Source organism: Coccomyxa subellipsoidea, assembly GCF_000258705.1.
Source record: "Coccomyxa subellipsoidea C-169, whole genome shotgun sequence".
Taxonomy (NCBI): Eukaryota; Viridiplantae; Chlorophyta; class Trebouxiophyceae; family Coccomyxaceae; genus Coccomyxa; species Coccomyxa subellipsoidea.
In genome coordinates this window covers 747,394-770,496 of record NW_005178036.1, presented here as the reverse complement: position 1 = coordinate 770,496, position 23,103 = coordinate 747,394, and the positions used below count along the sequence as shown (strand labels likewise).

The 23,103-nt window shown below is 52.0% G+C and overlaps 5 protein-coding genes across 5 annotated transcripts; 3 read left to right on the top strand and 2 right to left on the bottom strand.

Moving 5' to 3' along the window:
- Positions 1-1,746: 1,746 nt before the first annotated feature.
- On the top strand, positions 1,747-7,060 carry COCSUDRAFT_47302 (hypothetical protein; the record flags this gene model as incomplete). The annotated part of the gene is made up of 15 exons (XM_005647953.1): positions 1,747-1,894; positions 2,050-2,198; positions 2,296-2,398; positions 2,567-2,652; positions 2,757-2,978; positions 3,107-3,167; positions 3,398-3,618; positions 3,845-3,892; positions 4,351-5,018; positions 5,254-5,425; positions 5,723-5,878; positions 6,041-6,143; positions 6,252-6,412; positions 6,522-6,682; positions 6,868-7,060. 15 exons carry the CDS (start codon positions 1,747-1,749, stop codon positions 7,058-7,060), a joined length of 2,652 nt encoding a protein of 883 aa, XP_005648010.1.
- A 4,088-nt stretch (positions 7,061-11,148) lies between these two features.
- COCSUDRAFT_33082 (hypothetical protein) lies at positions 11,149-12,654 on the top strand. The gene is made up of 5 exons (XM_005647952.1): positions 11,149-11,510; positions 11,600-11,731; positions 11,845-11,964; positions 12,087-12,133; positions 12,274-12,654. The coding sequence occupies exons 1-5, from the start codon at positions 11,454-11,456 to the stop codon at positions 12,455-12,457; spliced, it is 540 nt and encodes a 179-aa protein (XP_005648009.1). The 5' UTR covers positions 11,149-11,453; the 3' UTR covers positions 12,458-12,654.
- A 2,472-nt stretch (positions 12,655-15,126) lies between these two features.
- COCSUDRAFT_62998 (hypothetical protein) lies at positions 15,127-15,644 on the bottom strand (the record flags this gene model as incomplete). The annotated part of the gene is made up of 2 exons (XM_005647951.1): positions 15,127-15,262; positions 15,568-15,644. 2 exons carry the CDS (start codon positions 15,642-15,644, stop codon positions 15,127-15,129), a joined length of 213 nt encoding a protein of 70 aa, XP_005648008.1.
- A 1,341-nt stretch (positions 15,645-16,985) lies between these two features.
- COCSUDRAFT_53346 (hypothetical protein) lies at positions 16,986-17,850 on the bottom strand (the record flags this gene model as incomplete). Its single annotated transcript, XM_005647950.1, has 2 exons — positions 17,549-17,850; positions 16,986-17,398 (listed from the first exon to the last, which is right to left on the bottom strand). Coding segments are annotated over exons 1-2 (459 nt in total), but the record flags the coding sequence as incomplete, so codon positions are not given.
- Positions 17,851-18,011: 161 nt separating this feature from the next.
- On the top strand, positions 18,012-22,788 carry COCSUDRAFT_53345 (eukaryotic initiation factor; the record flags this gene model as incomplete). The annotated part of the gene is made up of 13 exons (XM_005647949.1): positions 18,012-18,135; positions 18,301-18,433; positions 18,540-18,638; positions 18,726-18,802; positions 18,939-19,085; positions 19,329-19,583; positions 19,823-20,049; positions 20,382-20,620; positions 20,826-20,956; positions 21,181-21,387; positions 21,636-21,853; positions 22,174-22,318; positions 22,585-22,788. Exons 1-13 carry the CDS (start codon positions 18,076-18,078, stop codon positions 22,786-22,788), a joined length of 2,142 nt encoding a protein of 713 aa, XP_005648006.1. The 5' UTR covers positions 18,012-18,075.
- Positions 22,789-23,103: the final 315 nt, after the last annotated feature.

The window sequence follows — 23,103 nt, the reverse complement described above, 5'->3', positions numbered from 1 at the left end:
CTCCTTGCGCGTTTCTCACTTGGGGACGTCCACGACAATCTGGCGCATGCTGGCAACGACCCTGTAAGCCCATTGGATGCTTTAAGCAGATAACTCAGTATACTGATAATGCAAAATGAGAGGGTTGAGCAAACGGAGCAAAGGCAGTGTAACTTCCGCAAAACATCAATGACTGATCAGCAGTCATGATGTCACGTGCACGTGCTGCCTTCCCCGAGTACTTGCGAGGCTTCTGCGCTGGGGAAGGACTCTCGTACATCTCTGCGGTGATGCAAATTCAGCAATGGGGTGGACGCACTAGAGGTCGCCCACCCATGATGCTGCAGACATGCATTTGCACAGTTTGAGCCCTGGTCGGTGCTGTCCTCGGTCAGATCCGGAACAATGGACAAGACTGTTCAGGGTGTTGAGGATCCAAATCAATCGCAATGCATTCCTGAACTTGTTTTTCGTCTGGCAGAGTGTATTATGAAGCAAGGATCTCATAACTATCAAGAAGGGGATCTGCAAAAGTTGAAATTGAAGGCTGTTGCTGTGTTGAAAGAATACCAGGTGATTTATCATGTGGATCTTTTCAAAAGTATGATCGTCACTTATGAACAAGCGTCAACATGCCTCACGAATGCATTTAGTGCCAATTTCTTCGTGTCTGGCAATATAAGAAGATGTGCGCTTTTCCCCCTAGCGAGTGATTTCCTAGGCCAAGAGAACAAAACCGTGTGATCGCAGGGTTTTGAAGGGTCAAATAACACTGATTTGAAACGTCTGGAGCTTTTGAGTGTAAGCACGGACATCTATCTACACGTTCATGTGCCACCCCAAAAAAACTTACCAAGATATTTGCCCAACAAAAGCCAACACGAATAACGACGAGTCTCTTACAGAGATGCCTGAGTGCAGGCAACTCTTCAGCTTCATCAGTCCGGACGAAGTGTGGAGGCTGACCAACTGCTCGACTTGTCAGACAAGCTTTCTGAGTAAGCCCTCCGGAATCATGCTATGCTTAAGCAGTGCGCATATGCTGTGCTCTACTTCAGCGCCGTTGTTAACTGCTTTATCTGGATGTTAACAGGGTGAGAAGATGGGAACAGGCAAATGGGGCAAATGAGGTGCCAGCTGGTGGAGAAGAAGTAGAGGAGCTGCCTTTCCAGACTCATGAGCCCATTCTGCATCTATTGCTGTCCCTGCAGGCAAGTCAGATGGGCATCATTTGAGAGATTGGTTGCTGGCCTTGCAAAAAATCCCAAATCCTTTCTTGTAAACTCAACAAGCCACACCACCCCCTGCTGGCGCAGGGAAGTGCAAAGCCATTGCTGCAGCGTGGTCGTTCAGCAAGTGGCAGAAGCGGCGATTCGAGGCTTGTAGTGGATCCGTTCTCGCAGCGATTGAGGAGCATGCACGACCATGTTGGGCATGTCAACAGACGGATGTCAGAAGCTCGTTTGCATGACAGCAGTTGCAGTAGCCGACCAGACTCCCAGCCCGGCATGAGCCCAGCGCTAGACAACATGCTGTCAGCCATGAGAAGCACACCTTGCTGGGATGCTGGCACACCAGGTGCATACCGCTGTCTCCTGCTCAAACATGCCGGCCATGCTCATGATTACATAAGATGCTCCACAAAATTGCGAGTCACAAGCACATTCGCATTGCATTGAGCAAAGTGGTGGTGCTGCAGGCTCAGGAAGGCAGGCAGCGCCCAGCAAAGCTGCAATTGGAGCTGCTGGGGCGAGCTTGCTGTATCATATGGACGCGCAGCCAGACGCGAGCCGAGCAGCATGGCAGTTCTCAAATCCTGACGGGGAGGCCAGCCGTGCTGACAATGACATGCAAAATGGTCACTCAGTGAATGGGGCCCAGGCCAATGGAGTGTCCGGGTCCTCAGACCACTCAGGTTGGCTTAAAATGCCTTTCTGTATAAATGTATCTCCTGTTAAGATCAGCGTTTCCAATCATGATTGTTCCAGTCAATGCTCCACGGCAGTGAAGGACCGCAAATTGCCCATTGATTTCTTGTTCGACTCTCTCAGCCTGTGTGTCTAGGCACAGGTGTGGATGGCAAGGTAGAAGCAGACAGCGAGAGGGGGGACTGGCCTCTGTCAGCCAGCTGGGGCCACCAGAAGCCTCACAAGATGAGGGATACACCTCATGTGGTCAATGAGGGCCAACTGGCGTACGAGCTGCTGCTCGCCCTTCAGGTGCCACTTGCACATGCTCAATTCCATTTACAGGGCTGTCAGTACTTTGCGAATTGCCCAAGCTTGACCGGACATGAAGTTGTGACTTGCTGTGCAGGGTATTGTGCCAGCAATCCTGCGGCTCGACAGCGGGCAGTTCCAGACGGAGAGCTTGAGCCAGGCCAGCCTTTTGAATTTGTTGAGACCCTCCATTCAATCAGGTGCATTTTAATTGTAATTCGACCCTCCACAGCGGAATGTGTACACAATTGGTCTTTGTGAGTCCAATAGCCCATAATCTTTGAGACCATCAGCATGAATCTGACTTGGCTGACAGAATGAATTGGCTTGGCAGGAATCCGACTTGGCTGACTAGATTGGGCATGCAGGTGTGCTGAGGGCCAACCTGGACACACATCTGTCAAAGATGACATTCCAGGCCATGTCCGGCCCCGCCCCAGACCCATGCTTGCAGGTACGTGCGTACCTCTCGCACGCCACAGCGATATAATATTCTGCAGTCATCCCGGTTGGGCCATGGCATGGTGCGTGCGCTGACAAGGGGCATGTGTGCGGCAGGCCTTTGCTGCAGCGGCGATCGAGATTCTGCGGGAGCAGTCGGTCGCGCTGCAGAGCGTGGCGGAGTCTGTCCGTCTGAGGCGCAAGGCGGATCTGCAGAACAGCATCCGGGGGGTGACCCCGGGATCACTGCGGCACCACCTGGCGTGCGTGGGAGTCACTGCGGCCGCGGATGATGACCTCACCGTCTTGGAGGTCACCGTGCACACGCGAACACTGCAGGTGCGCTGCCGACCGAGAGCTTGCTTTATGGCGTGGGCATCCTCTGTCCTACAGTGTCAGCCTGCTCAATGCATGTTCGACATGGGTTTTGAGTCCAAGGATGATATTATTGTGGGGTGCTGCGGCAGGCACAACTGCGAGCCCTGGCGACTGTGTGCGGCCTGAACTCGCCCGGGGCACGATTCTCAGGTGAGTACTGTAATGCCACTAATTCTACACACCACAAACTGCTCGGTTGCATAAGGCAGTGTGTTCCATCCGTTTTTGACCGCATGACACCTGCAGACCTCCACGTCAAAGGGCCAATTTTAGCTGATGGGTGTTCGACAACTGCAGCAGATGCTGAATCAGCACAGCTCAGCACAGCAACGTCGCATGCGTTTGGAGCATGTTTGTCACAAAAAATGGCTGGGGTGCAGGCGCGGAGCTGCTGGATCACCTGCACGCAAACTTGGAGGCTGCAGACGACGCGGCAGCGCCCCTGCTGCGGCGGCTGTTGTTGGCAGCGTACCGCCCCTATGCAGAGCAGCTGGAGGGCTGGCTGTTCCGGCCGGCCACCTGCCTGCCGCGCAGCTCCGCCTTCTGCGCCCAGCTCCCAGCCCACTTCGCAAGCCTGCTGCCAAAGACAGCCTCCGCCCAGGTAGGCCCCCGCCCTCTGGACCCTTCTTAAGGCGTGCACACATTCAGGAATGGTCCTGAAGCACAGCGAGGATGTATCATCTGCCAGGTTTGTGTGCCTCCCTGGGTGTTGCTTGGGATGCGTTATCAAGTCCGTGGGGATTGAGGGTGTGAGACCACGGAAATTGGCAGTATCTCTCGAAGCTCGTGCATAGGCCTGACATGGAGCTGGGTGGACGTGTGTGCAGGCCGTGCCATGCAGCGTGCCGGCGTTCCTGCAGGCATGGCAGGGGCAGGTGCTGCTGGCGGGGCTGCACCTGCGAGTGCTGCACTGCATGCCAGCCCCGCTCGACCGCCTCGCCACCGGCCTTGCTGACATCGCTGCTGCTGAGAAAATTCCAACTGATGAAGAAAGCCATGCCGAGCCACTCACAGGCAAGCCCCCCTCTAGTCACACCTCTAGTCATAATTTGCAACACCACAACTGTCGCGATGGGATGTTTAGTTGCCCAGGAACTCGTAAAGGTGCCTTAACAGGATGACTGGCTGCAGGGGCGGAGAACTTCTCCAAGGGCATGACAGCCAAGGAAACTGTTGCCATGCCCCTGACGTTCCACAGGACTGAATTGACAAAGGTGGGGGCTTGCATCCATTCCCCCTTTCAAACGTACCCGCAGGTCGCTTGTGAGACCTCATTTTATTTCCCTCACCCAATGCATTGCATACCTGTGACCCATCATCGCATGCTGTGCAGATTGTGGCGGCGCAAGACACGGCCATTCTGGAGCGGGAGGCATTCATCTCCTCCCAGCTGGCTGAAGCAGCGGCTGCTGCCAAGAGAGAAGGGGTCACCCAATCAAGACATGCTGGGTTCAGTCCTGAGGGCGCTCGAAACAGCAAGTTTGCCGCCCACGAGCCGGCCTTCCTTGGCACCATGCGCGTACTCACCGCTGCCAGCCCTTCCAGGCCGCAGCAGTGCACTGTCCTCCCCCCCGCCAGCAGCCCCGCCAGCACCGACAGCATGGCAAGCATCAGCAGAAGCAGCAGCAGCGCCGCTTCTGTCTGCAGATCTGACAGCAGCGAAGCCAGCAGCGCTGACAGCAGCCCTGGGGAACCAGTGCACTCCCTCAAGGCGCGCATGGGGGCACTCCCAGACCTGGGCGCTCCGCAGCCTTCTGCTCTGGAGATGACGTCCGCGAACGGCGTTTCAATGAATGGCCACGGCCCCAGGCTCCCCAAGCCCTGGATGCTGGGCCGGCAGAACGGCGCACCATCTCGCGCGGCCATCACCGGCCCGGCGTGTGACAGCGAGTGCGACTCGGACGACGAGGAGGAGACGGTGCCGCTGGGGGCGGCGGTGGAGGCATGCATCGTGCGCCGCGTGCTGTCGCAGTACGCCTGCACCGGCAGCGCATGCATCAGGTGCGCACATGCACAACACAGAAATTGCGCTAGGTCACGATCATTTTCCCAAGCACGCCTCAAGATGCTTCTTATTTCTACCAAACAAGCAAGAACCACTGAAATGTGGGCCGGGTTGTCTTCTAATGGTTGAGGATTGTGTCTGCTGACCAATGTGCAATCAAAGATTTGTTGAGCTGGAGTGGGGAATTCCAATGGCTGGCTGTGAGGTGTGAGTGTGGCTGGTGCTGTGCAGGTGCCTGGAGCATTTGGGGCTGGGGGAGGCGTTGGCAGCTCTGGAGCGCTATGCCTTCATGGGCGCGGGGGACTGGGCGGCCGCGCTTGTGCAGCAGCTGGCTGATGCCAGCATTTCCGTGGAGGTCCCCGGGCCGCACGACCTGCACCGCATGCTGGACGCCACCGTGCTGGTGCGCACGTTGTTATCGACCTGTTGTACCACACATTGGTCCTTGCGAATTGCACCCAAATTGGCATTAAGCTGGAAGAAAAGGACTGCCGTGGCAATTGGTGTCAAGGCCAAATCTGGCGGTTGGCCTCTTTGGACCAGCCTCTGCCATGCTCTCAGTGGTGTGACTTCCGCAGTCTTGCCACTCCACAAATCTGAGCTCCTTGCTGGAGGAGTGTGTGCGTGGCGGGTGACCACTGCCTGAAGCCTGCTGATGTGAGGACATGCAAAGGTGATCACGCATGTGTTTGTGCGCCAGGCGTCCAGCGCAGCGGATGACCCCTGCTCTGCCGCGCTCAGCCTGCGGCCTGGGAGAAGTCACAGTGCTCTGATAACACAGCGCAGGCACTCAGCCGTGCTGGGCCTGCAGCTTGGCATGGATGTCAGGTGGCCCCTCTCCATTGTCATCAGCCAGGTATGCAGTCCCGGCCCGCATGCACTCCCAATGCCTCCCCTGTCCTAAGTGCTGGTGTCCCCAATGAATGAAATGTGCTGTGTACAAGGAAGCTGATCACAGAACTTGGGCTAGCAAGCACGGGTCCACAATCAAATGAGTGGCTGGGGATGTATATTGCAGGGTGTCATAGCGCAGTACAATGAAGTTTTCGGAGTCCTGCTGGAGCTGCGCATGATGAGCTTGCAGCTGCAGCGGCTTTGGCTGGAGAGCGTGCATCGACATGGTGACCCCCTTACTGCCAAAACTGCCCTTGCTGTGTTGCTCAGAACCCCGAAAGATGCATCATGTGTTTGTGATATGATGGAGACCTGAGCAAACGTCCATTGCGCAGGTCTGGATGACAGGGCGTGGGTCTCTGCAGCCACCTTGCAGCGAGTGAAGGAGCTGCGCAGCTTCCGGACAGCCGCCGCGCAGCTGCTAGATGCCGTGCAGGGCTACATGTATGCCCAGCTGCACAGCACATCCCTCTCAGCTCTCCTACAAGATATCAAGGTGAGCATATCTGCAACTGCATATACCGATCGATTTTCGACGAAGAAAGAGTGCTGCAAGACTGCTGCAAGACTTTCATGACCTGAGGAGCATTCTTCATGGTTTGCAGGGCAGCAGAGATCTTTTGGAAGCACAGGCGGCTGTCTCTCGCTACCTCTCTGGAGCGCTACATGCCTGCTTGCTGGACACGGACATGCAGCACTCAGCGGAGCTCATCGCGCCTGTGCTGCAAGCCATCTGCGACTGCCTCGCTGCAACACTACCTGCCCTGTGAGTCTCTAAGACTTCCCTTGCTACTGATAACCATTGCCAACCACCTTCTGTCTTGTGCTTCCTTCAATATGATATTCTGATCCAGCGACATTGCAGACAATCTCGCTGCATGATGTGCGTGGTGGCAGCGCTAATGATGTGCATCTGTGCGTTCTGAGAGACCTGTCCTGCCACATGTGCAGGAGGTCCACTGATGGAAACCTTGTCGAGGCCGTCATGTCCGAGAGGCTCTGGCAGCGCATGCATGTCCCTCTGTGCGCCTTCAATGCGCACATGCGCACACTTGTGTCCCAGTCAAAGCAGTCTGCAGATCAGGAAGTCCTGCAGTGCGTTTTGGCGTATGTAGTCGTGAACGACCACTGGGTGAAGGAGTGATTTATGCAGTTCAAAAATTTGCAACATGGTTGAGTAGCATATTGCAGTGCAGCAACCCATAAGCAGAAGTCTCAGGCTCGCCAGGTCAGTGTGCATTGCAAATCTGTTTTCTGACAATCTTGAGTATCAAGCATTGCTTTCAACTTTCATGTTGGGGGTGTTTCACGAATGACTTTTGCTCAGTAGCGCTTACTCTTTGCACCCAGCTGCTTACAATTTGTGGTGTGTATCCGGGGTGGAATTTTGCTAGCACTAGCATCAGTGACTTGGGCCTGTGTGACATTGATTGACAATCTGTGCCACAGTATCGAGAGGATCAAATGAGATTGATTAATTTGGAAAGCGCAAAGATTCCATGAATCCAGAATACTGCATTCGCAGGGTGTATGCCATGCATTTTGCTACCGCACAACTGAATAGATTGGCCGGTACGTACATTTACTGCAGCAGTGATTCTCACTGAAATAAATACTACAGTATCGCACATATATGCCCCAAGGATTGCGATCCGATAGAGAGTGTGGGTCGGCACAAGATCTTGCTGCAAAAAGCGTTGTTTGAAAAAAACGGCCGCCTTCAACTACGATGTCTGCTCGCATAGGAAACATTAAATGTTTGCGGCCACACTACCGAGGGCCCTCCTGATGCGCCTGGGAAAATCACAACCCTTCATCGTTCATGTCCTGATGGAGCAGGACAAAATAGCAGGACAAATAGTCACGGAAAAGACTAAGAATCTGTACGAAAGCTTGATTAGGCCTGAGCTCATCTGAAAGAGCACGACCATGCCACGCAATCATGTTGCTATGTGCCAAATAATGGAAGCCTCACAACCCCACTGATCAAAAGGTGCAAGGGGCAAATTGGCAAAGCACAAGTACAACAAGGTAAGACAGCATCATACATGGAGTGCCTCAGACCCTTAGATATCCGCTCCTCATGATGCGCTCTGGTAAAAGTGGTGAAGGTTATCATCATAGGCAACTCCGAGACCTCACACTGATAATATATGAAATTGAACAAAGGTACACACCTTGAGAGGAGCACCCAAGCTGACATCAGCAGGAGCAATGCGCTGTCCTCAGAACTGTGACATGGCCTCCATTACAAGACCGCCCTCCTGCAGCCACACAAATAACATGACAAAAGATCGCTGTGCCACCTCTGGGCGGAACAAGCACTGAGGGTATGGTATGCCAAGTCATCAGACAAATGCCTCGTTGTTCGTCACCAACAGTAGTGATCAGCAAAACGCTGCTACTGCTCAGCTTCGTCATCTAATTGCTGTCATCATTTGACAAGGCACAAACCCATTTTGCGATTCACACTAAATAGAAGACAAGCAAGTGATCAACCTCCAGCTATGTTAGCACGACATAGTAAGCAAAAGTCAGCAAAAGTGTTTCAGTCAGCAAAAGTACAAAGGGAGAAGCTCGGTGGGATCAGGAATCTGGCTTGACCTCTAAAGAGAGTCTGTTAGCAGTGTCTGTATTCAGCTTCGATCATTCGGGGAAAGTATCATCATTTCCCACCGAGCCCTTGCAAATTCAGTCAATATTTCTAAATCTGGTGAGAGCCCCACCTTGCCTCGAGTGTTTCAATGGGCTCCATCTGACCAAGCTTTTGCGCGCACATGCTGCTCCACAGTGACTCATGAAGACGTGCCATTCACCTGAAGCACAGACACATAAGACTGTGCCGCGCAATGAATCTCTATGCTCAGGAAATTTAGAATTGAATAATTGCATGTGGCACTGTATAATTCGAGGCTGTTCAATTGCAATGATCAGCTCGTCTCAACAAGTGCCAGGTTGGTATGCGCCTTCTGGGGATCAGCACCATCATCCTGTCCTGCCGATGCCGCAGCAAAGACAGAGATGGTGAGAGAAGATCAGGCGTCGCACATGTGCTACTGCATGCTTGACACAATCAGCATTGAAATGTTGAAGGAGATGCAAATTGAGGCCGTACCTTGAGTGAAAGGTGCTCCTGCTAAAAAGCAGCCACCTCCAGCAGAGACACTTGGAAGTCTGCCAATGACCCTGCAACAGTTCACACACACTCCCTGACTTTTCGACAGATCTCAGGACCTAGATCTGTATACAACACCAGCACACAAGTAGAAAGGAAAGTAGCAATGGCAGTGGCGGGTCAGGAAGGAATGGATATGCCTCAAAGTTGTTGCGTTCACTGAGCAATGCCCAACTCACACATCTAATTGTTTTCATCATTCCCACCACACTTTGAGCTGCCAAACAAGTTAATAGTTATGCTTATTGGCCTCAGTCAAGCCGCATTGATGTCTTCAGGCAATCAGACGGTAATTCCATAATAACTGCATTCATCCTCGGCCAGCACTACCATAAGATCCAACAGAAAGATGCTCTGGGAAGGCATTCAATCTCACCTTCACAGCAGCATGCTCTGGAGCTGCTCCATGGAAGAGGGTCTGCAGACAACAGTAACATGGTGAGCACTTTGACCCACAGACTTGCAACAAACAACCAGCTTCTTGTTAGACAAAGACCCACAAGATTGAGCTCAGTACTTCTTAGAGGGTGTTAGTCTCCACATGTTTTTATTCAGTGGATTGACAGATGTCATATCATCACTGCTCAACTCTTGTGTCCCTTCTCAAAAAACCCAATAGGACAGAGCAAGTAAAGGTCAGCCGTACAGGAAGAAGCTCTCAGAAACCCGTGCATCAATCACTCAGGTCAGACGGCACTTCCTAGTACAGGTAGTCTTCATCATAGAGCTTGCATCTGCCTCACAGAGACCTATGAGCCATCTGAAACAGCAAGCTGACAGCAAACTTGAGCACTCACCGGGCAACAGCGGTCCATCTTTTTGGCGTCCGAACGCACATCAGCGCCGCCTGCACCATGTAGGCATGTGGATCAGGCACTCATTCCTACTGGAAGGCGTGGGGGAAAGTGGCAAGGCAAATAAGGTATGTGATCACCCGTATTGGCACTTGCTCTGGCATTGGTCGGCCAGGAAGCTTCCTATCAGGAGGTGAAGGGTCGATCTCAGCACAACTGTGAGCAGTCAAGGTCACTGCACAGGGCTACCATGACCGTGGCAAGAAGGCTGAAAGAGGCCAGCAAATGCATGCATTCCTCAGGGCTACAGTGCAGTCAATATGGATACTCACCTTACATTGTGTCAGTCATGCCTGCGAGGCGGAAAGGAGGAGCAGTCGGCCAGGATCAGGCGGCTGCTACCTGCAACAAGCAGACGTGCTTCTTCACATGCTCGCAACTGGCAGGCAGTAGATGAGCACGAAGATGAAAGGGCATGTCAGGGACATTTTAAGACACGACCTGGGCACAGGATCATCCCAAGCCGCAACACGAGTCCCTGGGTGGATGTTGCACACAGTACAGGGACATGCGAAGCACAGAGTTGCAAGGCCGTCCGGGGTTTGATGTGTGCGTTGAATGTCAGAGCGGGTAGGTGAAATTTGCGACGGCGGATCAAGCCATTCAGAGCCAAGCAAAGGCAGCCCACCTGGGATGGATAATAATGTGCCATCGCGGCGGCCCCTTCCGGCAGGTGATACGCCATCCTTCAGACCTGCAATCAGTTGTGCCAGTGAGACAGGTCGGCATCATCCCATTTAATAGAGGGAGACGTCGGTTTAAAGCTGGCTTTCTATGGTGTGCGCCCCCTTTACCCCTTGGTCATCATAGGAGGGATACCAAGGAACGCCTCTGTTGAGGGGCAAACAGCTGAGGTGTGAGGTGATGGTTGAAAGGATGTTTTCAGTAGCACACCTGTGGCCTGGTTGTGTAAAAACAGCAGACAGATGCTCGTCACATCCTAGCACTATCCTGGGCTGGTATTATGTAGATCTGACACTGCATGTGCTCCAGACAGCTTAAGGCTGGGCACAACTTTGACATCCTCTAACGTCTTGCACAACTGTGTGCGAAAATGAAGAATGCTTCAGCCGCCTGGCTTTGGCAAGCTGCCTCTGCAAACCCTAGCTACCTTCCAATTTTGGCCTCCATGTGGCCACAGAACCCTACACAGTCAGTCAATAAATTCTGAGGAAAAGTTTGAAAGAATCAACAGTTGTCCCGAAACCCCTCCAAAACGTTTGTTCGAGAACGTTGTCTCAAGAGCAAGGATTGCTGATCACAGCAGACTCTTTCCTTCAGTTTAGCAGGAAAGAAACCCAGATCGAAGATTTCAAGATACATTGACGTTCGCGCCTTGGGCTGGGGAGATATTAGTCTTACTTCTATATAATGCTATGTGGGAGGCAGAAGTATCGGGCAGACAGCTGTAGGGACAACGACATCGATTAAAAAAGCCTCTTTAAAATCTACTACCGGGAAGTGGCCACCTGAGATCAGGAAGCTTCGTTTGTTTCACGTTCACGATCATGTCTGGGAATGCGTCAAAAAAGCTCCAGGAACTCAAGGATAAGATGGAACAGCAGGTGAAAATGAGATCTGAGGATCTGTCATAGTATCCTTTAAAATTCAGCAACCTGCTGTTCCATTGATGTGCCCTTGGTGATACATGCAGGATCAAGAGCTTGAGACTGCCTTTGAGGCAGGCCCTTCTCACCAGCATGAGATCTCCATGAAGGGGGTGGGCACCTTTAGAATAGAGGAACCCGAGTCGGTCAGGCTCCTGGCGAGGAAACAGAGGGCGCAGGTGACTTGCCAACTTGCTGGATGCATGTCAGAATACGCACCAATGATGTCACCTGACACACTGATCACACAATTTATTGACACTAAAAATTATGTCTTTTGGCGCCCCGGCAGAGGGAGGATGCAGCAGTGGACCGTTACGGGATATGCAAGATGGTGGGGGTGGTCTTGATTGCAGCTGGGATTGCGATTTTCCTTTTGTGGCTCCTTTTCAGCAAATCAGAGACTCAGAAGGTGCGCCTTATGCGGGCTTTATCTTCATGCAACATAGCAAGGGCATGCTGGCCGAAGGACTGTGCTGGCATCCAAATCGTGTCTTGTGCTTCCGGAGTCTCACATCTCTCTGGTGCCCACAGATGATCCCGCCAACTGTGGGCTTTCAAAGACCACCCATGAACGCAAGGTGAGCCCTATTAACTCTAACCATGCTTGTAATGTCTTACAACCGTCTTGCTGGTAGTGTCTGTTACAACGAAAATCTGAAAGCTGAACGTATCACTGCAAACACGGCATGACGGAATCTGGTGTATCTCTGCGGCGCAGTGAGCTTCAAAATGTGCGACCTGGCAATGTATGCCCCGAGCCAGAGTGGTTGCCGGAGGAATGCCTGGGATCTATGCGGCAGAAGAGCAAAAAAACCTTTGATGGATGCCAGCTGTTTTTCGAGGAGACAGGATACAGTCTGGCACTGCTCAAGGCTTGCGGCATAATTGTGGACTCTCCTTAGACTGCAAAGTTCTCTCTGGCTTTCCATGCTGCAACTGTACTGAACACAAAATGCCCAGACGCTCAGCGGCTGATGGTAGTTCAGAAAGATCCAGCAAGTTTGAAGGTTGTGACGCAGCCTTGCTGCTGACCATCTACTGTACATTGCTTACATGCGTGTCCCTTTTCCTGTGTCAGACGTTTACAATCAGACAATACTGGTGATCTAGCAACAGTTGCCCTTTTTATATAAACAAGCTAGACCAAAATGATAATACTGGCCCGGGAACATCAACAGAAAATGAGCACCCCCCGAGTTGTTCTTGAAGTTGAATGATCTAGATATTGCTATCTTCAGATGTTGGAAAGGCCTGATGCACAGTTTAGAACAGCGTTTGCAGCAGACAATTGCGAGGAATCAACTCAACTTGAAGTCTGCCCAAGTATAAATTTTAGTACGCTTCCCAAAACAGAGTGAAAGTGTGCTCAATGCAACAATTGCACACTTTTATGCGCATCACGCACCCTTGAGTCAAGCGTGCTTCAGGATTTCCCACATTTGGCATGCAAATAATGACACGATAACGCCAACTTGCCGACATACATGCAGAGCAAGAAATTTGAATTGCTTACAAGCGTTGGCCCTAAGCACTCGTGCACATTTTTTATGCAATCAGACAGATCCATTGTCTCAAAATCGCAGTTTCCCCCTTCTGTAGGCGAAGTAGGTCAAAGCTCCCACTAGTGCGCCGCCAAGATGCGCTGTATGTCCCACAAAATTGCCACCGGGCCCAGGGCTCTGCGGCCCTCCCTGCCATTATCACCAAGCTTGCTTAAGAGCAGAAATACCTCAAACCAGGCACTGCAACAAACAAAACGAGTGCATGCACACATACCGTTGCGCCAATTATGTCAGAGTAGATCCACAGTCCACCAAAGAGGAAGGCCGGCACTGGGATGATGCCTGCAGGTGGAAGATATCGTGTTGTTGCACCGAATCCGCGGTTGCTTCCGAGCTTCATTGGACCAGTTCACATTGACTCCGGTGTACCTGCTGATGCAAGCAGATGGAGAAGCATACCATAGAGCAGGACTGTAGACTGCGGAGACACCAGGATGTTGAATGTCACGCATGCGTTGACAGAACCTGAAGCGCCGAGTGCTGGAGGCGAGTGCCTTATTGCTATCTCACGCCCCCGGGGATGCTTGATGGAGCCTGTTGCATCCACACTTCTTATTCTCTCCTGCCAGGCATGCAATGTCACAATAACATGGGTGGTGTCACTGCATCATAGGTGCAGGCTGCACATGCATGCGGCTCCTGGAGGTCACAATCTGCAAGCACGCTCAAAGCATTGGCAGTTGCGCACTTGTGATCTTATAGTATTCCTGTGCCAGGTATGCTACATTGCCGGCAACACCTCCACACAGATAGAGGAAGTACACCTGGCACACGCGCATGCATCACCCAAGGAAGTCTGCATTTACACACTGGCATAATAATATATGTACTAATGACAACATAGTCCGGCATGTTGCTGGCCATAGTAAGAGAGCTTCATGCCAGTGACCAGGATCATGAGGCACACCAGTCTGCCAGGAAAGCCGCGATTCCAGAAGAAGTACAGAGTGAACATATTCGCCAAAAGATGCATGCCGTCCTTGTGGCTGAAGCACGAGGTGATGAGAGTGTGCACATATCCAGAGCGGATATGCTGCAGGCTGACAAGAAAGTGCTTCATCATGAAGGCTGGGTCAATCTTCCAACCCAGAAAAGCGGCAACATTGAGCCCCACAAGCACCCTCAGCGCGTTCTCGCAGCTGGAGGATGGCGCTGAAAAGCTCCTGCAGAACAGATACATCAAAATCGGGATCAGAAGAGCTGAAGAGGATGGGCAGGGTTGATGAGAGACAGCATCGATGCTGTTGATGCGTAACGATTGATAAAGAGTATGACAAGGTGGATTACCTGAGTACGTAAGATTGTCTGAAGGTATTGTACTGGCGTACGTGCGTGAGAGACCTGTAGCTAGCTGGGAACTGAGGGGTCGCATGCCGTGCATGTACAGCAAGCGAATTTCCTATTCCTTGTGCAAGGCGTGGATCTCCAGTATATCTTGATATTGTGAAGTTAGAGCGTATGGATTTAATTTTGAATTGTCCTATTTGCTTGCTTATTCGACTTGTGAAGCAGTCTTGATCGGTGGTTCTTAGGAGTTTTACAAGAGCTCTTTGCATTTTTCATCGAGGTGCACCGAACAAGAACCACTATGCAGATTCTGGGTTCTTGTACTTATTCGAAGTAACTTGTCTCCAACAAAGAAGAAAGCAACATGCAACGTCGGACGGGGCGATGGTAAGGGAAAGATCCAAAACAGGCACTCGTTTTGAATTTGAATTTATTCCTCGATACCTCCCATGCAGAATGCTCTCATCAGCTGACACAATCTGTTTGCTGAACCAATGTGGCATCTGTTAAGTTGTGATTTTCGAGACATAGCAATTAGAAAGCTGACTGACTTGATCGTCAAACAGCCGATGCTCCGCACGCGCGCTTCATTTAGATATTCAATAAAGTTTATGAATGCCATTCATTGAAGGCAGCTGCAAGTTGCTGACGGCAAGGCAGACTGCCGGATAGGCACAATTGCACAGTTTTGGTACGGCCTTGAACGGGAGTCGCAACGGCAGCTACTCATGCATGCGCCCTTCACAGCCGCCGTATTCACCTCCCTCAGGGTGCAGGTGCGCATGCGGTTCAGAAACAGCTGACCCGGCCTTGACGTCTGGGTCAATACAAAAGTAGCCCAGCCTCCCCAGCTGGAACCTGCACGCAGAGACAGAGGCCTTACCCCACTGATCCCGGGACATTTGCCATGCATGCAGCTCTCATTTGGAGGGAAAAAGAAGACTCACTAGTATCAAAATTTGCTGCGAAATCTTGCAGATTTCATTTGTATTGTCACACAGATGGTCTCACCGCCCCTTGTAGATGCTGCATTCCTTTTATGTAGATGGTGGCCCGCTCAGTCACTCAGCAGAACAGATGGTATTACATAACAGCATTGTTTCAAGAACACATCAGATGAACTTGAGATCAGACTCGTTTCACTGGCGTTTGATTCCACTTACTTTGCAGTCTCCTCGCCCAAGCCAATGCTCAGGAAAGTACGCTCCGCCTCACTTATTATTTCATGGCGGGAGGCCATAGTTTCTGAAACCACTGTCATTTCGGATTCGGTAAAGATGTCCTCCCAGTCTATGATCGCTTTCTTGACTGGTAACGGCCGACAAAGAAAGTCAAATGTCACATGCCTGAAGCCTCCTCTCTAGAGATCTGGCAGGCCATAAGAGGCACACTATTAATACTTAAATGCAAGCCATGGATTTGTAGTAAGTCAAGCCGAGCCGTGCCATGCCAATAATTGTGCCTTATACGCATACACTCACTACTGTCCAAGAAGGCTACTAGCTAGCTACTAGCTATAGCACCATACCGGTGCTGTCACTGCACGGTGCAGTGCTAACATGTTATTGTGCAGAGCCACAAGCAGCCATTCCGAATGGCTGAGCCAACTGGTCACTGACGTGTGGCATGGGCATAGATAGCTAGAGCTATGAGCACTCTGTGGCAGCATCATGTTCATGTTGTGCCTCATGCGTACGCATCAACTCAAATTAAGCAGCAAGTGCACATGCAAATGTATTGTAGATATCTAGACACTGCACAGAAGAGAGCCTGAAGAGAAGCTATTTTTTATCATTATTACAGGGTGTTCCTGCCAGTGGCAAGATGTGCTCCAGACGAGCTGCATGTAAGAGCTGCCACGATCCTACCCGTTGTTGGACTTGCCAGATCCAAGCAAGACCCAATCCGGTTGAGTCAAACCGTGGGCACGGTGCTCAGTATATACATATATGAAAAGCATAAGGTGCTGTATCGCAAAAATGTGAACTTCAAAACCAACTGTAAGTTTTGCCTGCCCGATTCATACCGCTCATAGACTTCCAAACAATTGTTCAGTGAGCTCTTCATATGGGTTCTGCAGCAGAGGACTTTTCAAGCATGTCAGCTGATTCTCCAGGCCCTTGTGTCCATCGCTGCCATTTTGATCAGCAAGGTTCTATCCACGTCATCAGACTTTGTTTCTGTACTCTTTTACTGCTGCGATGACGGCCGTGACATTGATTGCAGCTACCACTGCCATGTCAACTTGAACTCGCAGCCACTTTGGGGTCCATGCCTGAAGGAGGCTGCATGCGTGGAGGTGTACTGACAATGGCAGGCTCGATTTCCCAGCATCAATCAGCTCAGGTACATCCTGCATGCCATTGAAACCCAGTGGGACAGATGACAATACCAGCACATGAATGTGACAAAAATAAATTTTGAAAGGGCGTATCACAATGTTGGCATACTAGGTCGACGACACACCTCAGAAGAAAATTCTGTTTTAGTGCCGAGCACTGCAGCATCTTCAAGGCTTGCGGGCTCAGTATTGCCATGCAGTGTAGGTTCGACTGCGGCAGCATCCTGCTGCATTGGCGATCTGTCCTGCTCACTGCAGTCTCTGCAGCTGTCTGGAACATGATCCGATGAAGTCTCTTGGCAGTCATCGTTCACAATGTTCTCCTGCAAGACCTCGGCTGGCTCACTGTCTGCAGATTCAGAGGCGCTTTCATCTGTGCTGCCACTGCCTTGTAGGTGACGAGAAGCTGAAGCCTTTGCAGGCGTGTCTGGAGTGGCAATGGTGCTTTCAGTATCTGAGGTTTGCTCCAAGTCATCAGGAGGGTTCAACTCTTCTTGTTCGGGGGACTCGGGCAGTCTGCGCTCCCCAGTTGCGCTGCTGAGAACCCCAACCTCAGGTGCCTTGGCTACTTTCTCGGACACTTCTCCTTGCAAAGCTGCACCAGCTGCTGCTGCTTCTGCTTCCTCTCTCTTTATACGTTCAGTGACGGCTCTCTGCATAGCCCATATTGATAAAATATCACGTTTGAAAATTCTTCACGTGGCGGAAGACCTGAATACAGGTTTTGGTCCACGTTGCACACGCTGATGCGGAAGCAACTCTGTGTGAAGGGAGGCAATTACGTTTTTTGACTACTATCTTACCTGTTTTGCTCGATATTTTTGCTGAGAAAGAGTGTATTTCTTGCCCATCGTGATGTCTGTTCTCGAGGTATGTCTGCTTCTTTCACGTGACCATTGCTCGACGGCTGTCTGATTTTTTGGTTTCACATAAAGCAGTGAAGTGACACAAACAAAAACCCGCCCCGTATGCAAACCGTGACTTCGCACGATATTCAGCAATCCACCTTTTCGCTGGTTGTGTGCATGGGCTGCGCTCGATATCACTAGTGTTCTGAACGATGGCCAACGATGATATTGTTTTGACGAATGACGTAGCCTGATTGTCTTTCTTTTGGCCAAGTCTTCTCGTTCCCTACCGGGTTCTTGACGAATCCAATCTATTATTCATTCCTAGAGAAACCCTATTAAGGGGTGTAAGTCGAGCCCTACCACTCGGGTAGCACGAGGAGGCGGCCTTTCGCGATCATTCTCTTCGTGGTTGTTCTGTGCAAGCAATGTCCTATAAGTTGAGAGTGGGATAAGAGGAACTTCCTTATCTAGTGGCGGACATGGCGACCACCATGCTGCTCAGACCAGATGAAGAGAGGATGTTTGAAGGCCAGCCAAAGGTGGGGAGCACGCGATGGCCAATTATCAATTGATGCTAGTAGTCCCTCTCATTTTTTGCACAACTATCTCCCTTCTATGCTTTCTTGACGAAACGTACTTGCAAGATTTGCATGCAGAGAGTCTAGATCATCAGTGGTCATGTATGCCAGATTTATTGATTGCAGGGGTTCCCGTTCGAGGGCTTTCACATGGAAGATGTGATGCTGCCCGAAGACGATGACATGGATATCCCCAGCGATGAGGACGATGAGGATGAGGAAGAAATCCAGACAGAGACTGGTTTTGGAAGCGTAGTCGGTGAGGGACTCTCAGCTCTTGCTCACAATCCTTTTTCTCATTGAATGTTCTCAGAACAATATACGATGCATGTTATGACAATCCCTGAGGCTGTTGTGCTGTGCAGTGGTGGACAACTTGCCACAAGTGCCTCCTGAGAAGTATGAGAAGCTGTCTGGCGTGGTGAAGAAAGTCATCAGCCAAGCAAAGGTCGTCATACGGGAAGGTGAGGCATGTTTGCAAAACAATTGCACATGGAGATGTTTTCGGTACGGAGCGGATTGGCAGACTCACTCGTGTTTGGCTTACACAGGGGGATTTTTCATGCCAGTGGATGAGGAGACAAAGTTGAGCAAGGGATTTGCCTTTGTGGAGTTCAACTCACCAGAGGTCAGTCAGCCAACTCTTACCGACAGGCTTTGCAGAAATGAGGCAATGCTGGGGGCACTGAGCAAATTTTGTGACATCGGGTCTGACTTCTGAGGCCATGCACACAGACTTGATTATTTTGGACGTTTTCTTGCAGGAGGCACTTGCTGTGAGGCAAGTTGTGAATGGTTTCAAGCTGGACAAGAGCCACACCTTTGCAGTGAACTTGTTCGACGAGATAGACAAATACATGCGGATACCAGACGTGTACGAGTCGCCTGAGGACAAGAAGTTTGAGCCAACAGTGAGTCCAGCCTCCCATCCATCGCGTTTGTGATGTTAATTGTCAGCTTCCTGGATGCACCATTGTACCACTGGCTTAGGACTGATCATGACTCTGCAAGGACAAATTTTGGACCACTAGGCCACTGAGATAATCTTTCTGGTGCCACTATTGCATGACATCCCCTGCAAGTCCAGACTCAGGAGCCAGAATTGGTGTCCGTGACGGGATTAGTCATTGAGCGTGTTTGTGCTCCAAAAACAGGAGAATCTTTGGACGTGGATGATGGACAAGCGGGGTCGCGACCAGTTTGTGGTGCGCTACGGCGACGAGACAGAGGTGCACTGGAACGATGCGCAGCGGGCTCAGGCAGAGGAGGTGTACAAGCGCTCCTTCTGGACGGAGTCCTTTGTGGTGTGGTCACCCCACGGCTCCTACCTGGCCACCGTGCATCGCCAGGGTGTCGCCATCTGGGGCGGGCCCTCCTTCCAGCGGCTGCACCGCTTCTCACATCCAAATGTGCGCTCTCTCTGTCTTGCTACTTGTGTGCTGCTTTCCTGAGCCTGTGCGACCTGTTTGCTGACTTGTATTGTGGCCCTTGTATTGAGGCTGTCTGGTTTCAGCGTGTGCTTCGGCAGCCATGCAAGACATGCGCCAATGGAGGAACTTTCTTCCAGAAACAGGTCTTCAATATATTGGTACCATCCGTCCACTGTAAATCAACGGAATGGTGGAGGTCTCATGGTGTTCATGTGCAGGTGAGATTAGTGGAGTTTAGCCCAGACGAGAAGTGCATCATCAGCTACAGCAGCAGGGAGCCCAGCAATCCCAATGAGAAGGCAGGCCTGCTGCTCAATGTGTATGACTGCGCCACCGGCCAGAGGCTGCGCTCGTTCGAGGGCAGCATTGACGACTATGCCGTCGGCTCGGCAGCCACCAGCGACGGCTCCCTCAAGTGGCCCATCTTCAAGTGGGCCGCCAACACGTGCGCGCCCTATACTCCTTGCATCTATTTTCTCCCTGTACTCTTCTCAACTTACATTCAGCAGAGCAGATCGCCTGCTAAGGACACTGGAGGGCTAATCTGAGGGAACTGTGAAATTACTGCAGTATCTGGTGTCGAGGAAGTGCAGCATGCAGCCGTAGTCAGGGAAACAGTTGGAACCCATTGAGGTTTGTGGGTTGGATCGTTGGCGATATCTATCGATGCTTCAGAAATAGAATGTTGAGTTGGGCATGTCGATCTCAAATTGGTGTCTGTAGCCAAATGACGCTTGGCACATTGCGTCTGTGAGGTGTGCTCTTGTGCGGCCGCAGGTTCATAGCGCGGCTGGGCAAGGGGTCGATCAGCGTGTACGAGCTGCCGGACATGGTGCTGCTAGACAAGAAGAGCCTGAAGCTGGAGGGCGTGCAGGACTTTGCCTGGTCCCCCAGCCAGCCCATCCTCTGCGCCTACCAGACCGAGCAGGCTGGCGGCAACCTCCCCGCACGCATCTCCCTCATCTCCTTCCCCGAGAAGCGCGAGCTCCGCCAGAAGAACCTCTTCTCCGTGTCAGGTGCGTCTCTGCGCCTGTTCCCCGCTGCGTGACGGACTGTATCCGAGTGTACCAACAAGATTGACCGATTTACTGCATGTGTCAGGGTGTTTGGGACAGTAATGGCCTTGAAGCAGGATGACCCCTATCAATATGGCTGATCTTTTGCGAAGTTGCTCAGAATAAGTGACCAGAGAATGGAAGCTGATCTTGCTGTGGTGTGCAGATGTGCGCCTGTTCTGGCACCCTCAGGGCGACTACCTGGCCGTGCAAGTGGACCGCTTCACAAAGACCCGCAAGTCGACCTTCACCGCCTTTGAGCTCTTCTCCGTCAAGGAGCGCGACATCCCCATGGAGGTCCGTCCTGCGCCCTGCTTCCTTACTTCGCTTGTATCCTATCTCTCCTGCACCATTATAACATCCAATATCAACTGTTGCAGCGCTAAACATACTTACACCCAGCGTAGGAGGCTAGGCGGCTAGGAAGGTTCCCCTGCCGCTCTGTTTGGCCTAGCTGGTTCTGGGTTCTCTGCGCTGGCTGAGTCAGCGGTGCATGCTGAGTCAGCTGTGGGGGGGTGCAGGTGCTGGAGCTGCCCAATAGGAACGACAAGATCGTGGACTTCCAGTGGGAGCCGCGGGGCAGCCGCTTTGCGGTGCTGCATGGGGAGGGTCCGCGGCCCAACCTGTCGCTGTACGCGATGCGCGACATGAAGACGAGCGCGCGCGGCGTGCAGCACATCACCACCCAGGCCGGCAAGCAGGCCAACTGCATCCACTGGTCGCCCCAGGCACGCCCCCATTTTCCCATCTTCTCTGCCCTAATGGCATCATACACATTCTCTTGTCTCTAGCCCATCCCGAACGACCTGCATCGTAGAGGGACCTCTCTTTATCCCATGCCACAGTTCATGGGAGGAGTGGGGAAGCATTTTTCTGGGCAGAGAGGGCAGAGGGGAGCTGTGCTTGGCAGTGTCTGCAGCTACGATTATTTGTAAAATGACAGAAAAATGTGATTGGATGTGTTTTGGTGGTGCAGGGGAAGTTCCTGGTGCTGGGCGGGCTGAAGGCGATGAATGGGCAGCTGGAGTTCTTCAGCGCGGACGATGGAGAGGTGATGAACGCGGCGGAGCACTTCATGTGCACCAACATTGAGTGGGACCCCACGGGGCGCTACGTTGCCACCTCCGTCACCCACATCCACCAGATGGAGAATGGCTTTAACATCTGGCTCTTCAACGGCACCCTCCTCTACCGGTGCGCGCCTCATACCTGGCCTGACTTCACCTGTGCAGGGCGTGTTACCATTTAGGACCTGTGGTCCCCTGCTCTTCAATTCTGTAATCTAGAGAAAGGGGACTTTGAACCTGTTTTAGTGTTAAGGTAGCTAGCCATAGGAAAAGACGGCGAGCAGCTGCATGTCTTTGGGCTGCTACCTGGGATGTCTTTGCAGTAGCTAATTGGCCAGTCTCCCCATAGCGTGCAAAGCAGCACGCCAAGCATGCAGCGACCCGAGTGGGGCAATTGGTGTGTCAGTTTCTGAAGCTGTACTGAGGCAGCTCTGTGTCACTACACAGGGTGCAGAGGGATCAGTTCTTCCAGTTCAGCTGGCGGCCGCGCGCGCCAACGCTGCTGAGCAAGGAGCAGGAGGCCGACGTCGTCAAGCGCCTCAAGGAGTTCTCCAAGCGCTACGACGAGGAAGACTCCAAGATCCTGGAAGAGGTGCGGCCCCCCGTCTTTTCATTTATGTTTTGCGCATCATATCAGGCGAACAAATGCAGTTCTGGGCATTCTGGGCATTAAGCTTGTCTTCTGTGCATCCTCCTGCAGTGGTGCTGCATGTTGCTCATGCAGGATGTGATGCAAATACTACTGTTGGGTTTTAATCGGATTGCCTCTTCAGTGTTCTGCCAGGCTTCAATGGCTCTGGCGGGTGGGGACTGGTATTTTCTAAGAGGAATTCTGACAAGTGGATGCTTGGGGTGCAGACGGATGTGGCGATTGTGGCGGAGCGGCAGAGGATGATGGAGGAATGGAAGGAGTGGTATGACACCAAGAGGGAGTGGCTGGAGTGGCACACGCAGGGCCTCAACCAGCTGCTGGGCGACCGGCTCACTGAGGGCGATTTCACTGTCGAGGAGGTGGAGACAGAACTCACCATTGGCACAGCTGAGGAAATCGTCAAGGCATGAGGTGCTTCGAGGGCCCCTTCGAGGGCCCCATCCGGGATGCGGGTGCTTGTGATGCGATGCGTTGTAAAATCACCATGTAAGCAGATTCAGTTAATTGTAAAGGTCACTAAATGAATGATTGTTACAATGCGAATCTAGCTGACATCAAGTGCATGGGAGTCTGGGGGCCTCGTGACTCGCGAGCGGATCCAGACCATCATGCACACTCATCGTGACGATGCACCAGATGATGCATGCCATGATGGCCGGCACTGATGACCACTCAGCTCATTTCAAGAAATTACTGCGGCACTGACAGTTAAATTTCTCAAAGAG